Source organism: Pundamilia nyererei, unplaced genomic scaffold (genome assembly GCF_000239375.1).
Source record: "Pundamilia nyererei isolate P.nyererei 1_Seehausen unplaced genomic scaffold, PunNye1.0 scaffold00008, whole genome shotgun sequence".
Lineage (NCBI taxonomy): Eukaryota > Metazoa > Chordata > Actinopteri > Cichliformes > Cichlidae > Pundamilia > Pundamilia nyererei.
The window spans coordinates 1,746,670-1,765,097 of NW_005187409.1; the positions used below are offsets into that span (position 1 = coordinate 1,746,670).

General features: G+C 39.1%; 1 protein-coding gene across 1 annotated transcript in view; it reads left to right on the forward strand.

The window, feature by feature from the left end:
- diaph2 (diaphanous-related formin 2) overlaps nucleotides 1–18,428 on the forward strand; it is a 357,023-nt gene that overhangs the window by 185,812 nt on the left and 152,783 nt on the right. Inside the window, exon 19 of the mRNA XM_013908245.1 lies at nucleotides 16,939–17,036. Within this exon, the coding sequence (XP_013763699.1) occupies nucleotides 16,939–17,036 (98 nt within the window). The remainder of the gene's footprint in view (nucleotides 1–16,938; nucleotides 17,037–18,428) is intronic.

The following is an 18,428-nucleotide window of genomic DNA, read 5'->3' on the forward strand; positions in this document are numbered from 1 at the left end:
TATATATATATATATATTTTAGTCGACCAGTTCAGAAAATCAAAAGACAGATGATTTCCACTTAAATTCGATCTTAAATATGGTTCTTTTAATGGTTTTGTAGCTCGCAATGTGGCTTTAAGCCAAACTAACTGATGCTTGTAAGAAGTTCCACGTTTGTGCTAAAAGCTAAAAGATGAGTTGTAATTTACAAACTAATACATGGACACAAAAGAACCAAACAAGCCTGTTATTTTAAAACATACACAGAAAACCCATATTTAAAAAATAAACAGTCTTCAAAACCAACTAGCTACATATTACATACCTAGGAGACGTATACATATTTGCAAGTATATGTTTTATTTATGTGTTCCAAAATGTAGACGGTGCTGAGGGTGTGCCGCTGTGTTGCCAAGTGTACCATAAACTATAATATCCAAACAACATGAAGCACAAAGTGTTTATAGACCTCTTTGTTCTCCTCGGTCTCACTCTGTGCAGCTGCCCTCAGTGTGCCCTCTCTTCTTTTTAACATATTGCTTTGTGCGTGTGTCTGGGATGTGCTCAAACGCACACATGCCTGTGAACACAAACACCACTACCCTCAGCTGCACAGAGACGGGGGTCCCTGGAGTGGGCAACAATTACTGCGTGTATCATTGCTTACTCATTATGTCTGACAGGCCACACCACTCTGCGCTCCCCGCTGTCTCCCGCGCATTGCCTCCTGCATCATCCTACTTCCCAGTGCAAACACTAGCGTGGTGTGGTCGCTTGTGCAGGTCACCGTCCATTCATGCAGGGCTTCAGTGAAAGTCACAAGGTGTCAGTTTACTTCTCGCACTTAATATAACAAAGCCTTTTTCCTGCCAAATACCTATACAAACTATTCAAAAACTCTAGCTCAGAAACTATGATATATTTGTCCTTGGATTCTTTAAACATATTGTTTAGTGTGCTGCATTCACCTTTATATAATCAAAGGAAATTGTTTGTAATGCTGAATATGTGATTAGAAGTCCACCAGCAATAAAATGTAAGTTAAACTACTTATTTTAGAATTGATTTAAAGGTAAATGTGTTACCTTAAGAAACCCTGTAAATTTGAATTATATTGTGTCAATAGATTCTTCAATCAGTAACATAAATTATCAACAGGCTAAATGTAATGATTATATGTAGCTTTTTGTAACTCGATATTGCATATGTTCAGATGCACTGGATATAGGCAGAAAAACAAGATCTTTGAAGAAAAATGCACTGTGTGAATTGTAGGGGTTAGACTGACGTTAATGCACAGAATGCAATAAAGCCACTTACACTCGGAAAACACCCGAGCTGTTGCAGAAAGTCACAATTTAATAAACCTAACAGAGCCGTGTTGTCTTCAGAAAACAGACAAGATGCGTCCCACATAACAACAGCATCATCCGCCTGACCCCACCTTCAAATCACAAATACCACTGGTGGCAAGCTGAATCCCCAGGGTGACGGGGTCAACACCACCTGAAAGGCTTTTCTTAACTTTTTTATGCTCTTGCAACTGCAAATACCAGAAACATCTCAATCACTTATGCTGTAAAGCTTCTGATTATTCTGGATTACAAGCATAGTATTGCTTCTGCTTGCAATATATCGCCTGGAGTTAATCCCAACACACTTTTGTCAAACAAGGGCAAAATGCAAATAGGGAGTCAAGACTCCAATTAATTGGCCATAGATATGCAGCTACATGAAACCATTATTGAGGAGCAAATGGCTTTAACTTTGTTTCTAATGTAATATAAACTTTAATTAATAAAGTGTGTGATGAAGTGGAGACTTATCAAACAAGCCCTGTGTCCATTAAGGGCCCTAAACCCTCACAAGGCAGTCTTATTAAACCCTGTTTCAAAACGTGTTTATGAGCCCCATGGAGAAAAAACAGGGAGAAATGCCGAGACATGAAGAAAAAGAAATGAGTTTGTGTAATTAGTGAAAATTAAGAGCTTTTAATCCAGGAGGAGGGATGGTAGAAAGGGAAGTATGGAAGAAGAGGGAGTTAAGAGGGAAGTATTGGCACGGTGAGATGGGTGGGAGGGACTGTGGAACTAATGCTTAGCTTACTTTTGTTTGCCCCTGAAGAAATGAGCCAGGACCCAAAAGCACACACCTAATAAAGGAACTCATAATAAAAATATGGTTATTTTTGTAGGGGGCTTTGAAAGCACAGCTCCCTTCACCTAGAGGAGCCCTTTGTTGAAAAACATAGTAGGGCCTCGTCACATTTTCGTACCCAGTCGTGGGGTTAGATGCATATTCAGTTTCATTTCATAACTGTATATGAGTATATGATTTGATATTGTCAGCTATTTCATTCCCTTGATTTGGAAGTAGATCCTATTGCATTTTTTAAAATTCTGTAGATAAAAGTCATTTTCTATTAAGCTAAAAAATAATCAGTTTTATATGTGTTGGTGTTCCTACAGCACCCGTGCACGTCTTTATCTCAGTTGAAGGCTTCTCAGACTTTATATTATCTACAGAAATGTTATTTCCTGGTCCGTCTGAGGGTGGCATTTCTTTGCTCCATTCCATGACATACATCGAGACAACGTCTGCTGACAGTTTCTGCTTCACTAGCCCTGACCTTCTAAAATGAATCCAGATGTTTCAAGTGATGGACAGAAGAAGTGAAGACCGAGGGAGCAGTCATGTTTTGGAGACAGGGTGATAGTATTACATTAGATGGGAAAGTACAGTCGTTCCCTCATCACAATTTTCACTGCTACAGAAAATAATGCAGACCCCAGTCAACGGGGCTGGCATGACATGCTCATGTCGGTCATCCTCCTGTCCAGATGTGATGTATTTTTCATACCCCAGTGAAATGTGATATCTTATTCTTTATAGATGATTTAGAACTCTCATTGAATAGATCTTTTATCTGGATTTTTACTATATATTTACTTTGTTGAAATATATAACATGAGAAATCGAACTTTTTTCCCCTTCCTTTATTTTTGCTTTGATGGATAATGGAAAAAATAAACTCCTTGTTTTACGTGCGTTCCAGTCCAGCTTACAGCAACAGGCAGATGGTAAATTCAGAGTTAACTGCTGACAATTACTTCATCCAGCATATGAGATATACAGCCAACACATATTCCTGTTGAATTCCTGCCCAGACTCCAGTGCAGCGTGTTGTGTCATTTTATGATTGTCCCACCCTTTAAGCAACAAGTAATACACAGCATTTGTTTAAATGAAGATACTCAAGAGAGAGATTAATCAGCATTAAACACCAGGACACGTACGCATATGTTTTTGTGTTTAACTAACATTGGTCTAAATAGAGATTAAAAAAATCTGGTGCCATGTTTTTGTTATTGTTGTGAAATGATGACTATTTTTGTTTAAAAATTGTCTAGAATTTCTGAATTGCATTCATTCTAGCCTTTATAGTTAGACATCTGTGGTTGGTTGTTGCTCTAAAACACACACTGCAAATAAAGTTGAAAGGAATGGCAATTTACTGGCTACATTCAAGATGGTCTGCCATTACTGTAGACTGTGTTTGTAAGTGAAGGGAATGGGGTACATGTAATGTATCCACTACCTTCCACTATACACTTTGTTCTCCTGGGAAATGAAGCCAGTGTGGGCTGCTTTTAAATCTGGGGAGTCCCATAAGGCAGAGGCCCATCAATGGCCAATGGGAATACTCTGTGAGCTCCCAGCTCTGATAAGAAGACAGCTACCTACAACAGAGGAAGAGGATGGACAGAATGAATGAGGCTGGGAGACAGTGTGCAAGAGAGGAAGAGTAAGGTGCTGCCATTATTTAAGGGAGAACAGGTGAAAGTGGGATGCTGCTTATGCTTTGCTTTAAAAATGAGCCTAATTAAAACGCGTGGGATACTAGCCTATTAAATAAGGATGGCATGTATCATGATGATGGCATAAACACATTGTATATGTATTTTTTTAATTTGTTCTGCAACTTTGACACACTCACACAGACACATGCACAGGCAAAGGCTATAAACATGGGGACATTTCATCCCGCATCTGATGAAATTGGTAGGCAGAAAAGGTGTTCTGTCCTTCACTGGTGGCCTACTTTGAAAGTTAAATAGAAACTACTGGAAAAATAGAATGCCAATATAGTACTTAATATGCGAGCATATCAAGCTAGTGCAATGCTGTGGAGGCACAGCTGAGAGGAATATGAAACTGCCGGGCCAGGTGCTTGGTTCCCCCGAGACAGTAGGGACCGGAGGGTTTGGAGAACAGAGGAGGTGTTTGAAGTCCTGGAGGACGGTGCTGATTGTGGGTGGTATGGGAAGTCATAAGTTGCAAAAACACATGCTGCCGCCTGGTTGTCTGAAATAGGCTGCAGATAACTGGTTGCTGCAGTTATCTGAGCCTGAAATGCATGTGCAACTTGGAGGTGTTGCAGATTCATTTTCTGTGTTCTTGTTTGAAGTTCTTATGAAAGAGGATTATACATTTTTCAGACTGCAGAATTGGAACTGTCCTCTGGATTCATCCTAAAATGAAGGAATGCCATTTATTTTTATGTATTTTTATGTATATATATGTTTTTGGTTTTTTTTGAAGTAAAGGTATTTGGAAAAATTAGATACCAAATCCAGCAAATATCTGAATTAATGCAAAGTTAGTATAATTTATGCACCTTAGTCATTCATTTATCCATATATCACAGCTCTACCATTGGTAGATCTATAAATCAAAAGTATGTCTATAGAGCAATTCGAAGGTAGTGGGGAATGAAAAGTGAGATGCTGGAAAATATCTATCTGTCCATCTATAGTCATAGGCAGACAACTCTGAAATCCATGGGTTACATGGCTGGCATGAGTCTTCTGTATATCCCCTTTCTAGATGAATATTTCTCCACCTTCAATAGAGGATTTATCCGTTGCTGTTGATTCTGTGAACCTCTACTTCTCTCCAGTCCCAGCACTCCTACAAGGATCTGTGTGAATCAAGCGATATGGTTGGAAGCAGAAAAGGAATAAAAAATGGGAATTTAGTCGCGGTGCACTTTTACTTCACATGAGTCTTGATCAGTAATACTTTCAAATTCTAAAAATGTTCATTCTTTTGTCTGTCTGACTTTAGAAAAGTCTCTGATTTCTGTCATGTTATTTCAGACTGGCTTTTAAATGACTGCGTCATTCCCGAGAGCACACTATAACGCATAGCAGTCACACCACCCAGTGTCGTGAAGTAATCATCTGTACATATTTTGCTACAGTACATGTTGATTCACGTGGACGCATTTCTCAGGTGGAGCCCAACAGTTCAGAGGCTGCTTAGTGAATGACAGCAATAACCGTTCAGAGCAGCAAATTGCTTAAGCGATGTACTTACATGTCAAAGCACCACAAACCCTGCCTTTTAAAGCCGTAATGGCAGTATTTTAGTTTTTTACTGTGGTTTCACCAGAGTGGTATCTTAAAAGCACATGAAATGTAGAAATATCATTTATTTGGAGGTCGAAACAACTGTATTGTACTGTGCCGTATGTGCAGTTGCCCTGCAGCTTTCCCTTGTTATACAGTGACAGTGTGCTAGTGTGTGGTTTGAAGTTTGATATTGTGCTTTCAAATGTTTCATATTTTGCAGCGTACCGAATGCTGAATACGATACGTTATGCACAGCATATTAAGCATTCATAAGTTGCACAATGGAATAAACAGATTATGTGTATTAGTGTAGCATCTGTATGAATGTGTATTGCTGACCTTTTCTTTCATTTCAACCCAGATCTGTCTTCTTTGCAGCTGGAGAAATGTCATTGTGATTTTTTCTTTTTTTTTGCTTCTATGATATGTCTTGGCAAGATCCAACAATTTTTCTTTGACTTGTATGCGCTTATGCTTTAATATTTCAGAGGGAAATCGAAACATTCACAAAATATACCTGACAGCTGTCACTTGGCTGGAGATAAACATCTGGTACTCACACAACCTGCTGTTGTTTAAGGCTAGTAAGGACAATGCATGTTGTTGTGAAACACTTTGCATTAATCTTTTGTTTTTTGATCGCGTATTCCAGATGCAGCTATTTAGGTGCATGCTCTTTTATGTGGACATTTTTAATTTTTTTTGCGTCGAAGGTTGTTACCGCCTCACAGAAGGAGTTTTAACATAGACTCATACTAACTAACATACTAAAGGGGCGATCGTGGCTCAAAGAGTTGGCAGTTCGTCTTGTAATCGGAAGGTTGCCGGTTCGAGCCCCGGCTCGGACAGTCTCAGTCGTTGTGTCCCCTTCACCAGAGGGGCCGATGGCGCAATATGGCAGCCTCGCCTCTGTCAGTCTGCCCCAGAGCAGCTGTGGCTACAACTGTAGCTGCCTCCACCAGTGTGTGAATGTGAGAGTGAATGAATAGTGGAATTGTAAAGCGCTATATAAATGCAATCCATTATTATTATTATTATTATTAACTTGTGTGAAGAAAGTAGTTCAGAAGATATCATAAAAATGATAATTGGTGTGCTATACATTACCTCTTCTTTGGCATGACTAATTTTATTAGCTTCACTAATTGCATTCATGCAATTCTTAATTTAGAGCATTATGTTACAGCAACTTCAGGTGTATCAAAATAGTGAATGTGTACGGACTTGAATTATTTCAGTTTTATTAGTCTTTAGTGGAGTGTGCTGATATAGATTGCCTCCTACAAAGATAGAGGTTGATTGTGAACTGAAGGTAAGGGCAACTACTAAAACTCGAGGTCAAAAGCATGGTCTTTATTAGTTTCCTCCATTTGCTCATACACTTCACTATACAAGGAAATCTACACTTAGTGACTTGCTTGGTGCTTCAGCAGCCTTTTTACTGCTAACAGGTCAATACAGAATCCCATCTGAGTCATCCAGGCTGCAAGGTAGCAGCAGGACTCAAACACATCATAATCAGACCAATAAGAGGCACTTAAAGAGTTTGTGCCCCTGCAACAATAGCCCTAATTCTACTGCAGAATCCAGTTACAATCACCCGACTGTAGTCATCAGATGTGGAGTGCCACAGACAAAAGCCAGCTTTGCAGTGGGGCTCTAAATTCTTACTTTTTCCTACAGGGCAAAGCCAAATCTGTTATTATCACTCATTAAGCCTGACTAACCTGTTTTTATCCTTTCTCGCTAAACAAAGGTTGGATATGATTATCTGCACTGCATAACATGCAATGTCAAGGCCTTCATACTAGCCAAATAATTACAGGTTATCAGCTTTTGATGGCACAAAATTATAATAAGGAACTTTTCAATTATATATAAAGGTGTCCATTTTACATGTGCATATTTACAGATCAGCTCTGTTGCTCCAGGGTGTTTTTAGTTGCTCCTCACAATTATGCTTTTTAGGTCTCTTATGGATCCTTCAGTGGCCAACACCATGGAGTGATTTTACTAACAGAATGTACCACAAGGCCATACAATATCCTTTGTTTGTGTGTAAGCATGTTACAACGCAGGCTTTCCGAGTACCAAAAACAGCAATATCCAGATTGCTCACATTTTTCATTTTGACTCTCCTGGTATCTTATATGTTACCTGGTTGTTTCTCATTTTGCACGTGTTATTACTCCATGTGTAATTAGGTGAATCTCAACCCAGTACTATATTTAAAAGTCTGAAACAGATATAAAAAAAGCAGCAGCATGATAGTTGTTCTTATTCAAGGATTAATACTGTAGGAAAACAACACACACTATAAAATCTAGTGCTGAAAATAAAATAATAAGTGTAGCTGGATGCAATCATAACACAATGGTCATCATTCGGTGTTAGCAAGTAAGAGGAGACATCAGATGAATCAAAGAAACAAGCTACGGAAATATAACGTATTAGAAGTATAAATATAATAGAGCGCAAGGAGAAAAGAGGAGAAAGAGAAATGATCCTTGTAAACCTCGAGGCAGGTGAGGAGCTCAGCAGCTGTGGTTTTGGGAGTTTAATGTAGTTCACGACTGAGCGCCTCTCTTTACACTCATGTTCTCTTTGCCTCGATTTACCTCCATTCTCAGATGCTGCGTGGCGCATCTTTAATCAGGGTACGTCTGCGTTCACTCCTTCACGTTCCCACAACATGCTATTCTGCAGCTGTGTGAAGAATAGCCATCAGATAGTGACAGGAGTGAAACTGTAAACATGTAGCTTTGAGAAACGCTTTTGTGTTTTTAAGCACGTATGGAAGGGGGAACACATATACATTAGTGGCAACCGCATAACCAGCTGTCCTTTATGTAATAGGGATCTTACAATCACACTGTATTCTCCCATCCCTGTGCTGATTGCCAAGGATAAACCTATTGCTGTTAACAAGTGTGAAGTCAAGCTGCCAGGAAAAGAAAAAGTCATTTCCCCCTCCTCTTGTCCTCATCTCTCTGCAAACCTTGACATTTTCCAGCACAGAAATGTGAAGTATTTCTTAAGTCCTTTCACGCCTCAGTAGACAAATTGGATCAACCTATCGGTTAACCTTCACAAGAAGAAGAGATAATACTTGAGCGCATTTCTTAAAAATAAAACATAAGCATGGACATCTTTTCCTTGTTTGACAACCGTTCATACGCCAGTCTTCTTACCATTTTGCTTAGACATATGTTGCCTGTAAGTTTGAGTTTTTAAGCAGTAGTGGTTACAAAGAGAGCTTACAGTTGCATAAGCTGATCTGTCATAACTTTTTAGCCATTAGTCTAAATGCTATAGACTTTTTACAAGTTGCATCTTGATCTGAGGACTTGAAAAGAAGATATATCTATTGTGGCGTGGTGGTAGCACAAGGGTATTTCTTGCCATTTCACGACAGGAAGTGTTTTGGTATAAACCTCATGGTCAGCTGGATCCTGTTGGGGTAGACGCTTGCATGTTCTCCCTGTATCAGTGTGAGTTTTCTCCAGACACTCTAGTTTACTCCCACAGTCCAAAGACATGCTTGTTAGGTCAACTGGTAATTCGAAACATTGGGTGTAGGTGTGGAAGCAAGTGTGACTGGTTGTCTGTCTCTTTGTGTTAGCACTGCAGTGCATTTGTCCACAGTGTACTCTGCCTCTTGCCTGATAGGGCGCAGATGGATGGATATATTCATAGTGTCACAACCTAAGCAAAAGCACACGCAAATGCAGTAAAAATGCAGTTTACAATAAAGATGCCAAATGCCCTGAGACAAAATGCAAATGAAAATAAAACACTTCTTTTTCTTCTTTGTTGAGCATCCTATTTTCATCCTGAAATAATGAACAAGCAATCACAAAAAGAAAAGAACTGGGGTACCCATGAGAGAGAGAGAGAAAGGGGAAAGAATAACTGCTTTATAAAGAGGAAAAAAAGACAGATTATGTTCTGTCAGCTGACAAATGTACAAAATGCAACCCTGTCGAATATACTCAGAAAGTAGGACAGTCACTGCGCACACAACCCAAGCAGTGTTTTTCTCTATTAGACAGTAGAAATCCCAGAAAACAAAGAAACAAACAAAACAGTAGTAACTTAAAAAGCACAATTAGTCTTTGTGCTAGAGGAATGCATTTTATTTCACAGATGAGACGCTAAATGGAGTGCCTAAACTGCAATTTGAGTATTCAGAAAGACTCAAGATTTTGCTAAACATTTTATTTATTTATTGACATTTGATGATAAACCACATTTCATTTTATACCTCTACAGTAAACACATTAAATCCTACATGTGAATATGACAGTCATTGGTTTAGCTACGGCTTTTTTCTGCTGCTTTGGCTTTTTAAGAGTCTCTCTGAAGGCCCACAAGTAAAACTGACATCCGTATTGTCTTGTAGCCTCCAGTGAGACAGCCCACAAACAGCTTTCCTTGTATTCCTTTTAAAAGTGACCAGCAGTACAGGTGCACGTCCTAAAATCTCCAACTATTTCAGCTTCTTTAAGCGTACTCGCTGGGCTTGGTCCAGTGCAGCATTGAACTGGTGGAGGTAATAGAGACCACAGGGACATCAGTAATCCTACCAGTTGTCCAAGGAACAGACTTAGTTTCAAATCTCTATTCTTCGTCCCCCTCATAGTCATACAAGCTGAGCTTCAGCGTCGTCTCCTGAATGCTAACGTTTGGACTGCGTGACATGGTCTTAAAGAGACGGCAGGTGCAGTCATTTGGACCATCAGCTAGTGCCTTCCCACCAGCGCCCAAGCGTGTTGGGTCACAACAAAGTGCTTTGGCATAACCAGAGAAAGGTTTCTCAGAACTGATTGGATGTCAGGCTCAATCCATTCACTGCCCCCAGGAGCATGTCTCCATGACCAATTTAAGAGAAAGAGTTGGAGCCTTCCCACACTCCCCTGCCTGTGAGAGAGGCCAATAGTCATTTGTAGATGTGTGCAGATTAACTACACGTGTTAAAAGGCGACACCAAGCCCCAGGTGATTAACGGTGCTCAGAGTTACTGATTCTTTTTCTCAGGGTTCGTTGTTGTTTTTGTTTTTTTTTGTTTTTACATTTTATGTAGTTGATGGTAATGTTTTACTGTGTGTTTTGAACGGCACCATCATTTCTCCTCCCTGCATAAATATCCTCAGTATATTAGATGAATTATTGACTGTGCTAAACTATGTGGATGCTTCCAGTTTGGATAAGAGTTTAGGTAAATCAAACTGACACCATCTGTCTCTGGATTCATAACATCTTTTGTACTCTTAAATAGATCCTAGATATACCCCCAAATTACAATAATAGTACACTACCAGTTAAGTATGTAATTATATATAAATATGTATAATCTTGTTATTCCTGCTGTAACTGACAAAAACTTACAATTTTTATGGGAAACATACACCATTTGCAAAGCCCAGGGCACTAAGGGAGATCTGTCTTGTCTCAATTGGAAGAGGAGGTGTTTTTCTCCCTGGGCTCTGCTCCAGGCCCAGCTGCATACCTTCCACCATGGGCTTAGCCTCTCCCTGCATACTGAAAACATCACTGGCCATAGGTCAAAGCGTCACTCTGCAGGACTCATCCTGCATTCTGTACACACACCTTTTATTTAGACATCTCGGATAATCAGAACCAGATGCTTTCAGATAGTAGAGGCAGTAACTCGAGAGAACTATTGTGAGCTTGAAAACTCATATCGTCATTTATGACTCAGGGTGCGCATACATATTTTCTGGAAGTGTGTTTTGACACAGTGGTGTGCTCACACTAATATTTAACACCCTATCCACAGTTACCATCATCATAATCATTATTAGCCACTTCCCCCTCTCCCTGTTATCATTAGGCATGATGATGATTGCATGGTTGAGAGCTACATCTACATCTCTCTCTCCCACCCAACTGCAGCTTCATTCTCATGGCTAACCTTGAGCTGAAGAGTCTTTCTAAAATAAAATCATCTTCAACGTTTTAGTTATGTCAAGGTTAGAACCTAGCAAAGGAAAAAGGTGCTTGAATTTGTTCTCTTGTTGCTAAGAGATCTGGTTTTCCCAATCCACAGGGAACAATTGGTCTAATAAAAAAGAGTAAAGATGTATATTCATGCAAATGTCACGTGTTAATCGCAGTGTGAGTATTCTGTTTTAACAAGGCTGAGTTTGAATGGGGGGGGATGGGGCTTTTTTGGCGTTTTCATGGTCCAAAAGTGTGTACTCGGGGGGTTGGTATTCACACAGTGGTTTGACTTTGGCTTTGAGAGTGAGACATCTGTGTAGCCTTTGTGTATTAGAGAAACTTAGTCATGGATTTCATTGGTCATATGTTAAGTGTAATTCTTGAGTGTGTGCTCTGTTTTTTTTTCTGTTTTCTCTAATTAGACGCTGAAAAGTCTTTACCCTCTCATAAGACATTTAACTGGGCTCCTGCTCATTATAATTTAGTCCACAATTGATAAGACAGCAAGCATGAATTGGTGCTACCTTCACTGTATCCATGCCATTCACCCCACCAAAATGTTTTACAGAGTGATTGTTTTAAACAGAGATGCTGAACATGAAAGGAATTTGCTGGCTACTTCGCGATCTGTGTCCACACCACGCCTCTGTGGAATTGTTTTTTCTGTGACTGAGGCCAGTGACTTTTCCTCAGAATGCATCTCCTTTAGACAAACTGGCAGCTCTCCAGTAGCTCAATCCTCAGTGTGAGTCCCTGAGATGGAGGACAGGGCACATGTTTGCAGGCAGATTGCACATTTGAAGGAATAAATTGCTTTGTAGAGGACCAGACTCCACATTGCCTGTTCCACTCTGTGTTCTTTTGCCTTTAAATATGTTTGTCGAAGACCTGTCATCTGCAGTTTTCTGTTATTTCTTTTCAAGGCCCGCTTATTTTCTGGTGACTGGTGCTGGGGCTCAGCCGGATGGTCTGTGTCCGGAAGTGAACATGTGGTAGTGTTTAGCTTTGTAATGCCCTGGGTTTTATGGACGTCTTGAGGGAGATATTGCATGGAAGGCACCCAGGATAGTGTTTCTGGGCCAGCAAACAGACTGGATATCCAAGTGTTGGAGAACTCTTGTTATCACAGAGTTTCCCAAGGGTATACCTCAGTCCAAGGCCCACAGAGAAGGCTTAACATGGAAGCCAAGTCATCTTTAATAGGCCAAGTCGTTTTTTTTCCTGCTCAAACATTCACGTATTTTGTTCGTTAAAACCTCTATCAATTTGGTGACTCCTTTTGGCATGGAGCAAGCTTTAACTCCCCCTCAGTTAATGTAATGTGTTACAATTACAGTCACCAGAGGATTCTCTTCATGTGGTTCTGCTGGCGCCAGCAGAATTTCCATGTGTTTTGTTTAAACATGATTTCAAAACATTTCCTCCCCGACAGTCTTCTCAAATCTTTTCAGCCTTGTAAGTTAAGATGTAACAACAAATCCATGTGAATGAAAACTACTTTTCACTGGTACATCTTCCGTACTAAACTTGCACAACCCATGTCATGTCAAAAGCATTTGACCCTGTTGTTTGCCTTGGAGAAGAATACGGCCCAAGAATAAGCTTCCTGAAAGTTGAGCTTTAGATAGTACAGTAGGGTGCAAATTTCAATAAACGTTTCTTCCTTCTTTCACGAACTGAGTACTCTCGATGAAAAATGTATTCCTCACCCAGACCATCGCCCAATTTTACCAAATAGCAATAATTACATGATTATATTAGCTTTTAATTAGAATTCTGTTATCACTACGTGTTCATCTGACTGCCTGACACAGAAATAATGCATCTATGTGATAGGACTCCATTGTACACAGAAGCGAGGGAACCAACAAGCTGCCAAGAAACCTCCAACATTGTTCCCGCCACAAATGGTGCTTCGCTGCATGATTGCTTGAAAGATTCCATTAACAAATATAACTGTGTGCATGAAAGATGTCATTGTTGTCAAAGTATTACATTTTAGCCACTGGGCAAGTAATAAAACACGTCTAAATATTGACACAGGGTTTGATCAGCTGCTGTGGCCCTACACAGTTAGGCAGGTTAAGCTTTCTTGGCAGAAAAGGAGTCACACACGTTCCCAAAGTTGGATTTTTGGTGGAAATAAAAAGTAAAACTTTTGTCAAAATGTAACTTTGTCTCAAGCCATGTGGAGTTTGGAATATTTAGTAACTATCTGACAGCTCCTGTGTTTTGAACACATGTACAGAACTTCTTTATTGTTGCGGCCAACCATCTGGTTATATGCCACCTATAGTCATCCTCCCCACACACCTGGGACTCCAACTAGTGTGGCAGCTTGAATGTGTGCAAGCCCTCCAGGGCCCATCAGTCCACATGCAGTGCCCAGAGGAAACATGTGACATGTGGCATAATTGAGTCAGCCAGCAAATGCTGTTGCAGAAATCAGCCTAGTGATGCCACTACTCAGTGCCCAGTGGGAGAGCTCTGAGCCGTATAGATGGTTTTAGAAAAAAATATATGCCTGTTTCATATTATAGAGGGCACTGTTTTTATGTTTAATTCGATATAGCACAAGGCCCTTGGGACTAGGGTAAAGGCACTGACCAAAATGGCCGGGATCTCCTTGTTGAGAATTTGAGGTACTGAAATGAGAGATTCAAGAGGCCGTGTGGAAAATGTGGAGGTTGAAAAGAACACTTTGGTGCCAAAAAGCAGCCTCCTCATGGCTCAGTTTGCTCTCTGTCTATGGGGCATTGTTTCCTCGTATTTTCATTTATTTATTTATTTCCTTTGTTCGTGCCACATAGGAAATGAAGGATGATTTCTTTGTTGGTTACTGGCCCTGCACTGTATATTGGATTTGTTGTTTTTTAACTCATTAATATTTTTTTTGCGTCTGTTTTCTTTGAGGAATTCAGACGTTCTGGCATGACATAAGAGAGATAGAGAGATAGATATTAGCAATTATTTTTAGTTACTAGTACACAGTGTACAGTAGTACAGTAAAATAAAAATAATTTCGTTATTTAATTACTTTGTAGAACAGTCATTTATTACTTTCGGCTTTTTCAGTAGTGCTATTGCGTTCTTCCTAATTACTTGTAATTGTTAATAAAGGTACCTTCCTGGCAAAGATTAAACTAAAACACTATCCATTAAAATATTGAAATAAAGTGGGATTTTCTCTTATGACATTAACTTAACTGCAAGTATGTATGAGGGTTGTGCCTTGTGTAAAACACTTAAAACACAGCCACTAATGAATTGGCTAACATCCTCTTCCTAAATGCATTTATGAATTCTCAAGTCCCACGTCTCACCCTTTCTGTTGGCATGTGCACACTCGTGTATTATATTGCAAGTTAAAGTGCTGTGTCCTACAGCCTCCTGAAGGATCACGCTATTATTTTGACAGAAAATCAAACCATAATACTTTGTGTAGCATTTGTATTATAGGTACAGCGTTTTACCAGTAGTAAACAACTGCATCCCAAATGTCATGTGCGTCCTTGAGAGCACTTGAGTTAGGCAGGTGCCTTTAGCATTCCTTCTTCTGGCGGCCCAGGAGATGTTGCTTCTTTGAGTCTTTCTTCAAATATGCAAGCCCGCGCTGAGGGAGCAGATTGTTTGTTCTAGATTTCCTGGGAGACTCCCACCTTGGGCTTAAACTGAGCAGTTGTGATGATTAGCAACAAAGTGTGCTGCCTCTCATAAACCACTGGGGGAGAGCGAAGGATCTAAGGAATCTTCTTTCTCATGTTGCTGCATTTTTATTCTGAAGTCTCGCCTGTACTGTAATTACAGTTTAACAGATTTAGGTGGACACAGGTTGTCTGACAGTGCACCTGAATTCCACCACAGAGGCTTGTTTTGTATGAATAAAGTAGAATTACGTTCAGTATTAGCAAATTCTCTGTGAAATCTCACAGCCAACTAAGTTATTAGGTACTGGTCTTATTATTTTGGACTTTTTGGACATTTGATAATTGTGATAGTGCTGTCTACTGTTATGCTATTTTCCCCAGCTTCAATAACATAGTTGAGACAAACATTAACCTCCTAAGGCCCGAACTCTTCCACGACATGCATTTTTAATTTCTCTTTGATATTTGGGCATATTGGGGCCCGATGAATGTAAAAACAAAGAATTACCAGATTTATTTTTTTTTTACCTTATTTTTGTTTTTAAGAAAAATCTGAGCCACAAATGAGGATATTCATTCAAAATGTTGATAGAACAGCAGCAGCATAATGTCCTCGTAAGTGGATATCAGGCCCTTGTAGAGCAAAATTGAGTATTTTGGTCTAATTAACCCAAAATGTGATGTCCACATATGTGGACGCAGGTCCCAGGAGGTTAAAATGCTTTGATCATGAGCAGATTTCTTCTTTCTGAAACACATCTGAGCATTTAAAGTCCAGCAGGTGATAAATTCATAAAAATAATTCATCATGACATTTAAAGAGTTTAGTTTGCCAAACAAAGTAGAAAAAAGGAGTAGCATGTGTATGATTCTGTCCCCTGCAGGCTCATGTTTTTAGACAAATTGGGTGTTACTGCAGTACTGTTATTGTGGTGTTTCCCCAGTGTGCAGACTCAATAATCTGTCCATTATGAAAACATAGGGTCTCTTCATTCTTAGACAAATTCGTCTATTGTGTTCAGTCACAGACTTAATACTATTTTTTGGGATTTGTGGGGGCTAACACAATTATCTTCCTGGCTCTAGGAAGTTAACAGGCAGGGCCTAAGGGAAGGAGCGGTGCTTATCAACCATCTACCCACTGTCACAATGACAAAAGTGTTGGCACATGCAAATGAAGATAGGAAAGTTGTCTGCAAGACTTTCCTCTGATGCTGCAGATGATTATATTGCCTATTATGTAGTTCCACTTTTATGTTTAAGGTTGCTAACATCAATCAGTTCTGCCTATCACCAACCTTATATGACATATGTTAAGGACTGCAGAAAGCAATGCATTCAAATCAGTTCCATGTATTGCTGCTTATGTGTATAAAATGGCAAAACCACGCACATTTGTGAACATTTTTACCTATTGAAGGTTTATTTATTTAATGTAACACATTTAGAATCGGTGTGACTGTTTCTTATATATTCAGTCATTTATTTTAGGTTTTCACATTAAGTGTAGAATACATCACAGGCTGATCAGTTAGAATACCCACCAAATGTTTCAGCAGTAGCTGATTTGCTTTTGCCTTTTGTCTAGAGAAAAAAGATGCAGGACCAAAATACTACTTTCCGGGTACTGAAGCAATGTTTTTTAATTGGTTTATGCCATCTGTTGGCATCTAACGCATGTTGTCCTGTACGCTTACTTTTAATATGCATTGAGATTCTAATGTATGTAAATTAATTATTTTTCTATGTTTTGAGAAATGGTGGAAAAATGTTGTTTAATGTCATTCAATTCTTGCTTTTATATAATGGTGATAGCAGTTAGCTTCAAAATTTAGCTTAATAGTATGCTCTTGTCCCCAAAATGAGTATTTCTTATGTTATGTATCTATATATCTACGTATGTAATATTTCTTTTTTTTTCTTGCAGCAAGAAAAGACCTGAAGGATGAAAATGAAGAAAAAGTGCCACAATTTAAGAAAAAGGCAAAAGAGCTTCGTATCTTGGATGCCAAGACTGCACAGAATCTTTGTAAGTAGATGCAGTTATTTGTCCTACAGAAATGAACCATAACCATAACTGAATGTTCTTCCTCAGTAAGGCTGGTGTTTTGTTGAGTTTTTTTAATTGGTATGTAGTGTTTTATTTGTGTCCAAGCCTTTTGATTTGTAAAGCACATTTTTGTTAGAACTGAATACTGAAATTACATGTAGGTGTTTAAAATCACTTGTGGCTGCGAGTAGCCTGTTTACCTACTACAGGTGTATTTAGTCACCTTCCAGGCTTCTTCTTATTTTGCTCTTCAGTTAACATGCAAATGATCTAGAAAAAACAGACAGAACTCCTACTCCTTCTTCTTAAATAGTGTGTGTGCTTGTTAGCATATCTGCCTGTCTGAAAGATTTGGTATAATATAGCTCAGAGTGACAATATAGATCATAACACCTCAACAAATATGAATGTCACATGTTAAGATTATGCCAGTCAGTTGGTGCTTGCTTGTGTAGGCACTCTCTAGGTACTCCGAGACATGTGTGTCGGGCCGTAGGTGTGAGTGTGAATGAATTGTATGACCAGCAATCAATCTAGAGTGTCTCCTACCTTTTGCCCCACAACTCTCAAAATAGGCTCCAGTCCCATGATGAAATACAAGTGGTTAAAAAAATGGATTAATGTTTAGATTGCAGTCCACTCATTTCTTTACATTTCTTTTACACTGTTGTTATTTAAGCAGAAAGGGTGAGAATTGTAAACAAGTGATGACATATTCCATAAATAGAGATGTGATAAATTACTTAAATTTGCTAAATATTGAGCACAAGTTTGAAACACAGAAGCCTGTTTGCTGCATTTGTATGATTCTGTCATTGCACGTCATTGCATCCTTGTATGGGCTGTGATAATGTTGATATGATAGGTGTCACTGCCATCTTTTATTATATAACAAGCAGATGGGCTTTGAATTTGACAGGAGGCAAAAATAAGAGTGTAGAAAACCTCACCTTCAGGAGGGAAATGGGTTGGAAGCATGTTGTTGTACTTAGTTATGCAGCTCTCCTGAGCCGCGTTGACACATACTACAGCATCATAGATCATATTCTGTGCATGCCTCTGAGTTCCCTTTACAGTTTTGATGTTTAGTAGTTTTGAAGGTCCGGTGACTGAGATATGTAGCTAGTTGTAATGTAAATACCATGTTATGTGTTGTGGTATAGCAATCATGCGTACCAAAGTCTGATCATTTGAACTTATATTAAGCTTAATGTTGGCTTTTGACTTTAGGGTCAGCCCAAATTAGAGAAATTAACTTTTTGATTATTTGAATGTACATATGAACCTTGTTTAAGAATCATGAAAAGCTGAAAGCTAGTAAATTCAAATTTCAATGAAAAACTAACATATGTTCTTTAACATTTCATATTG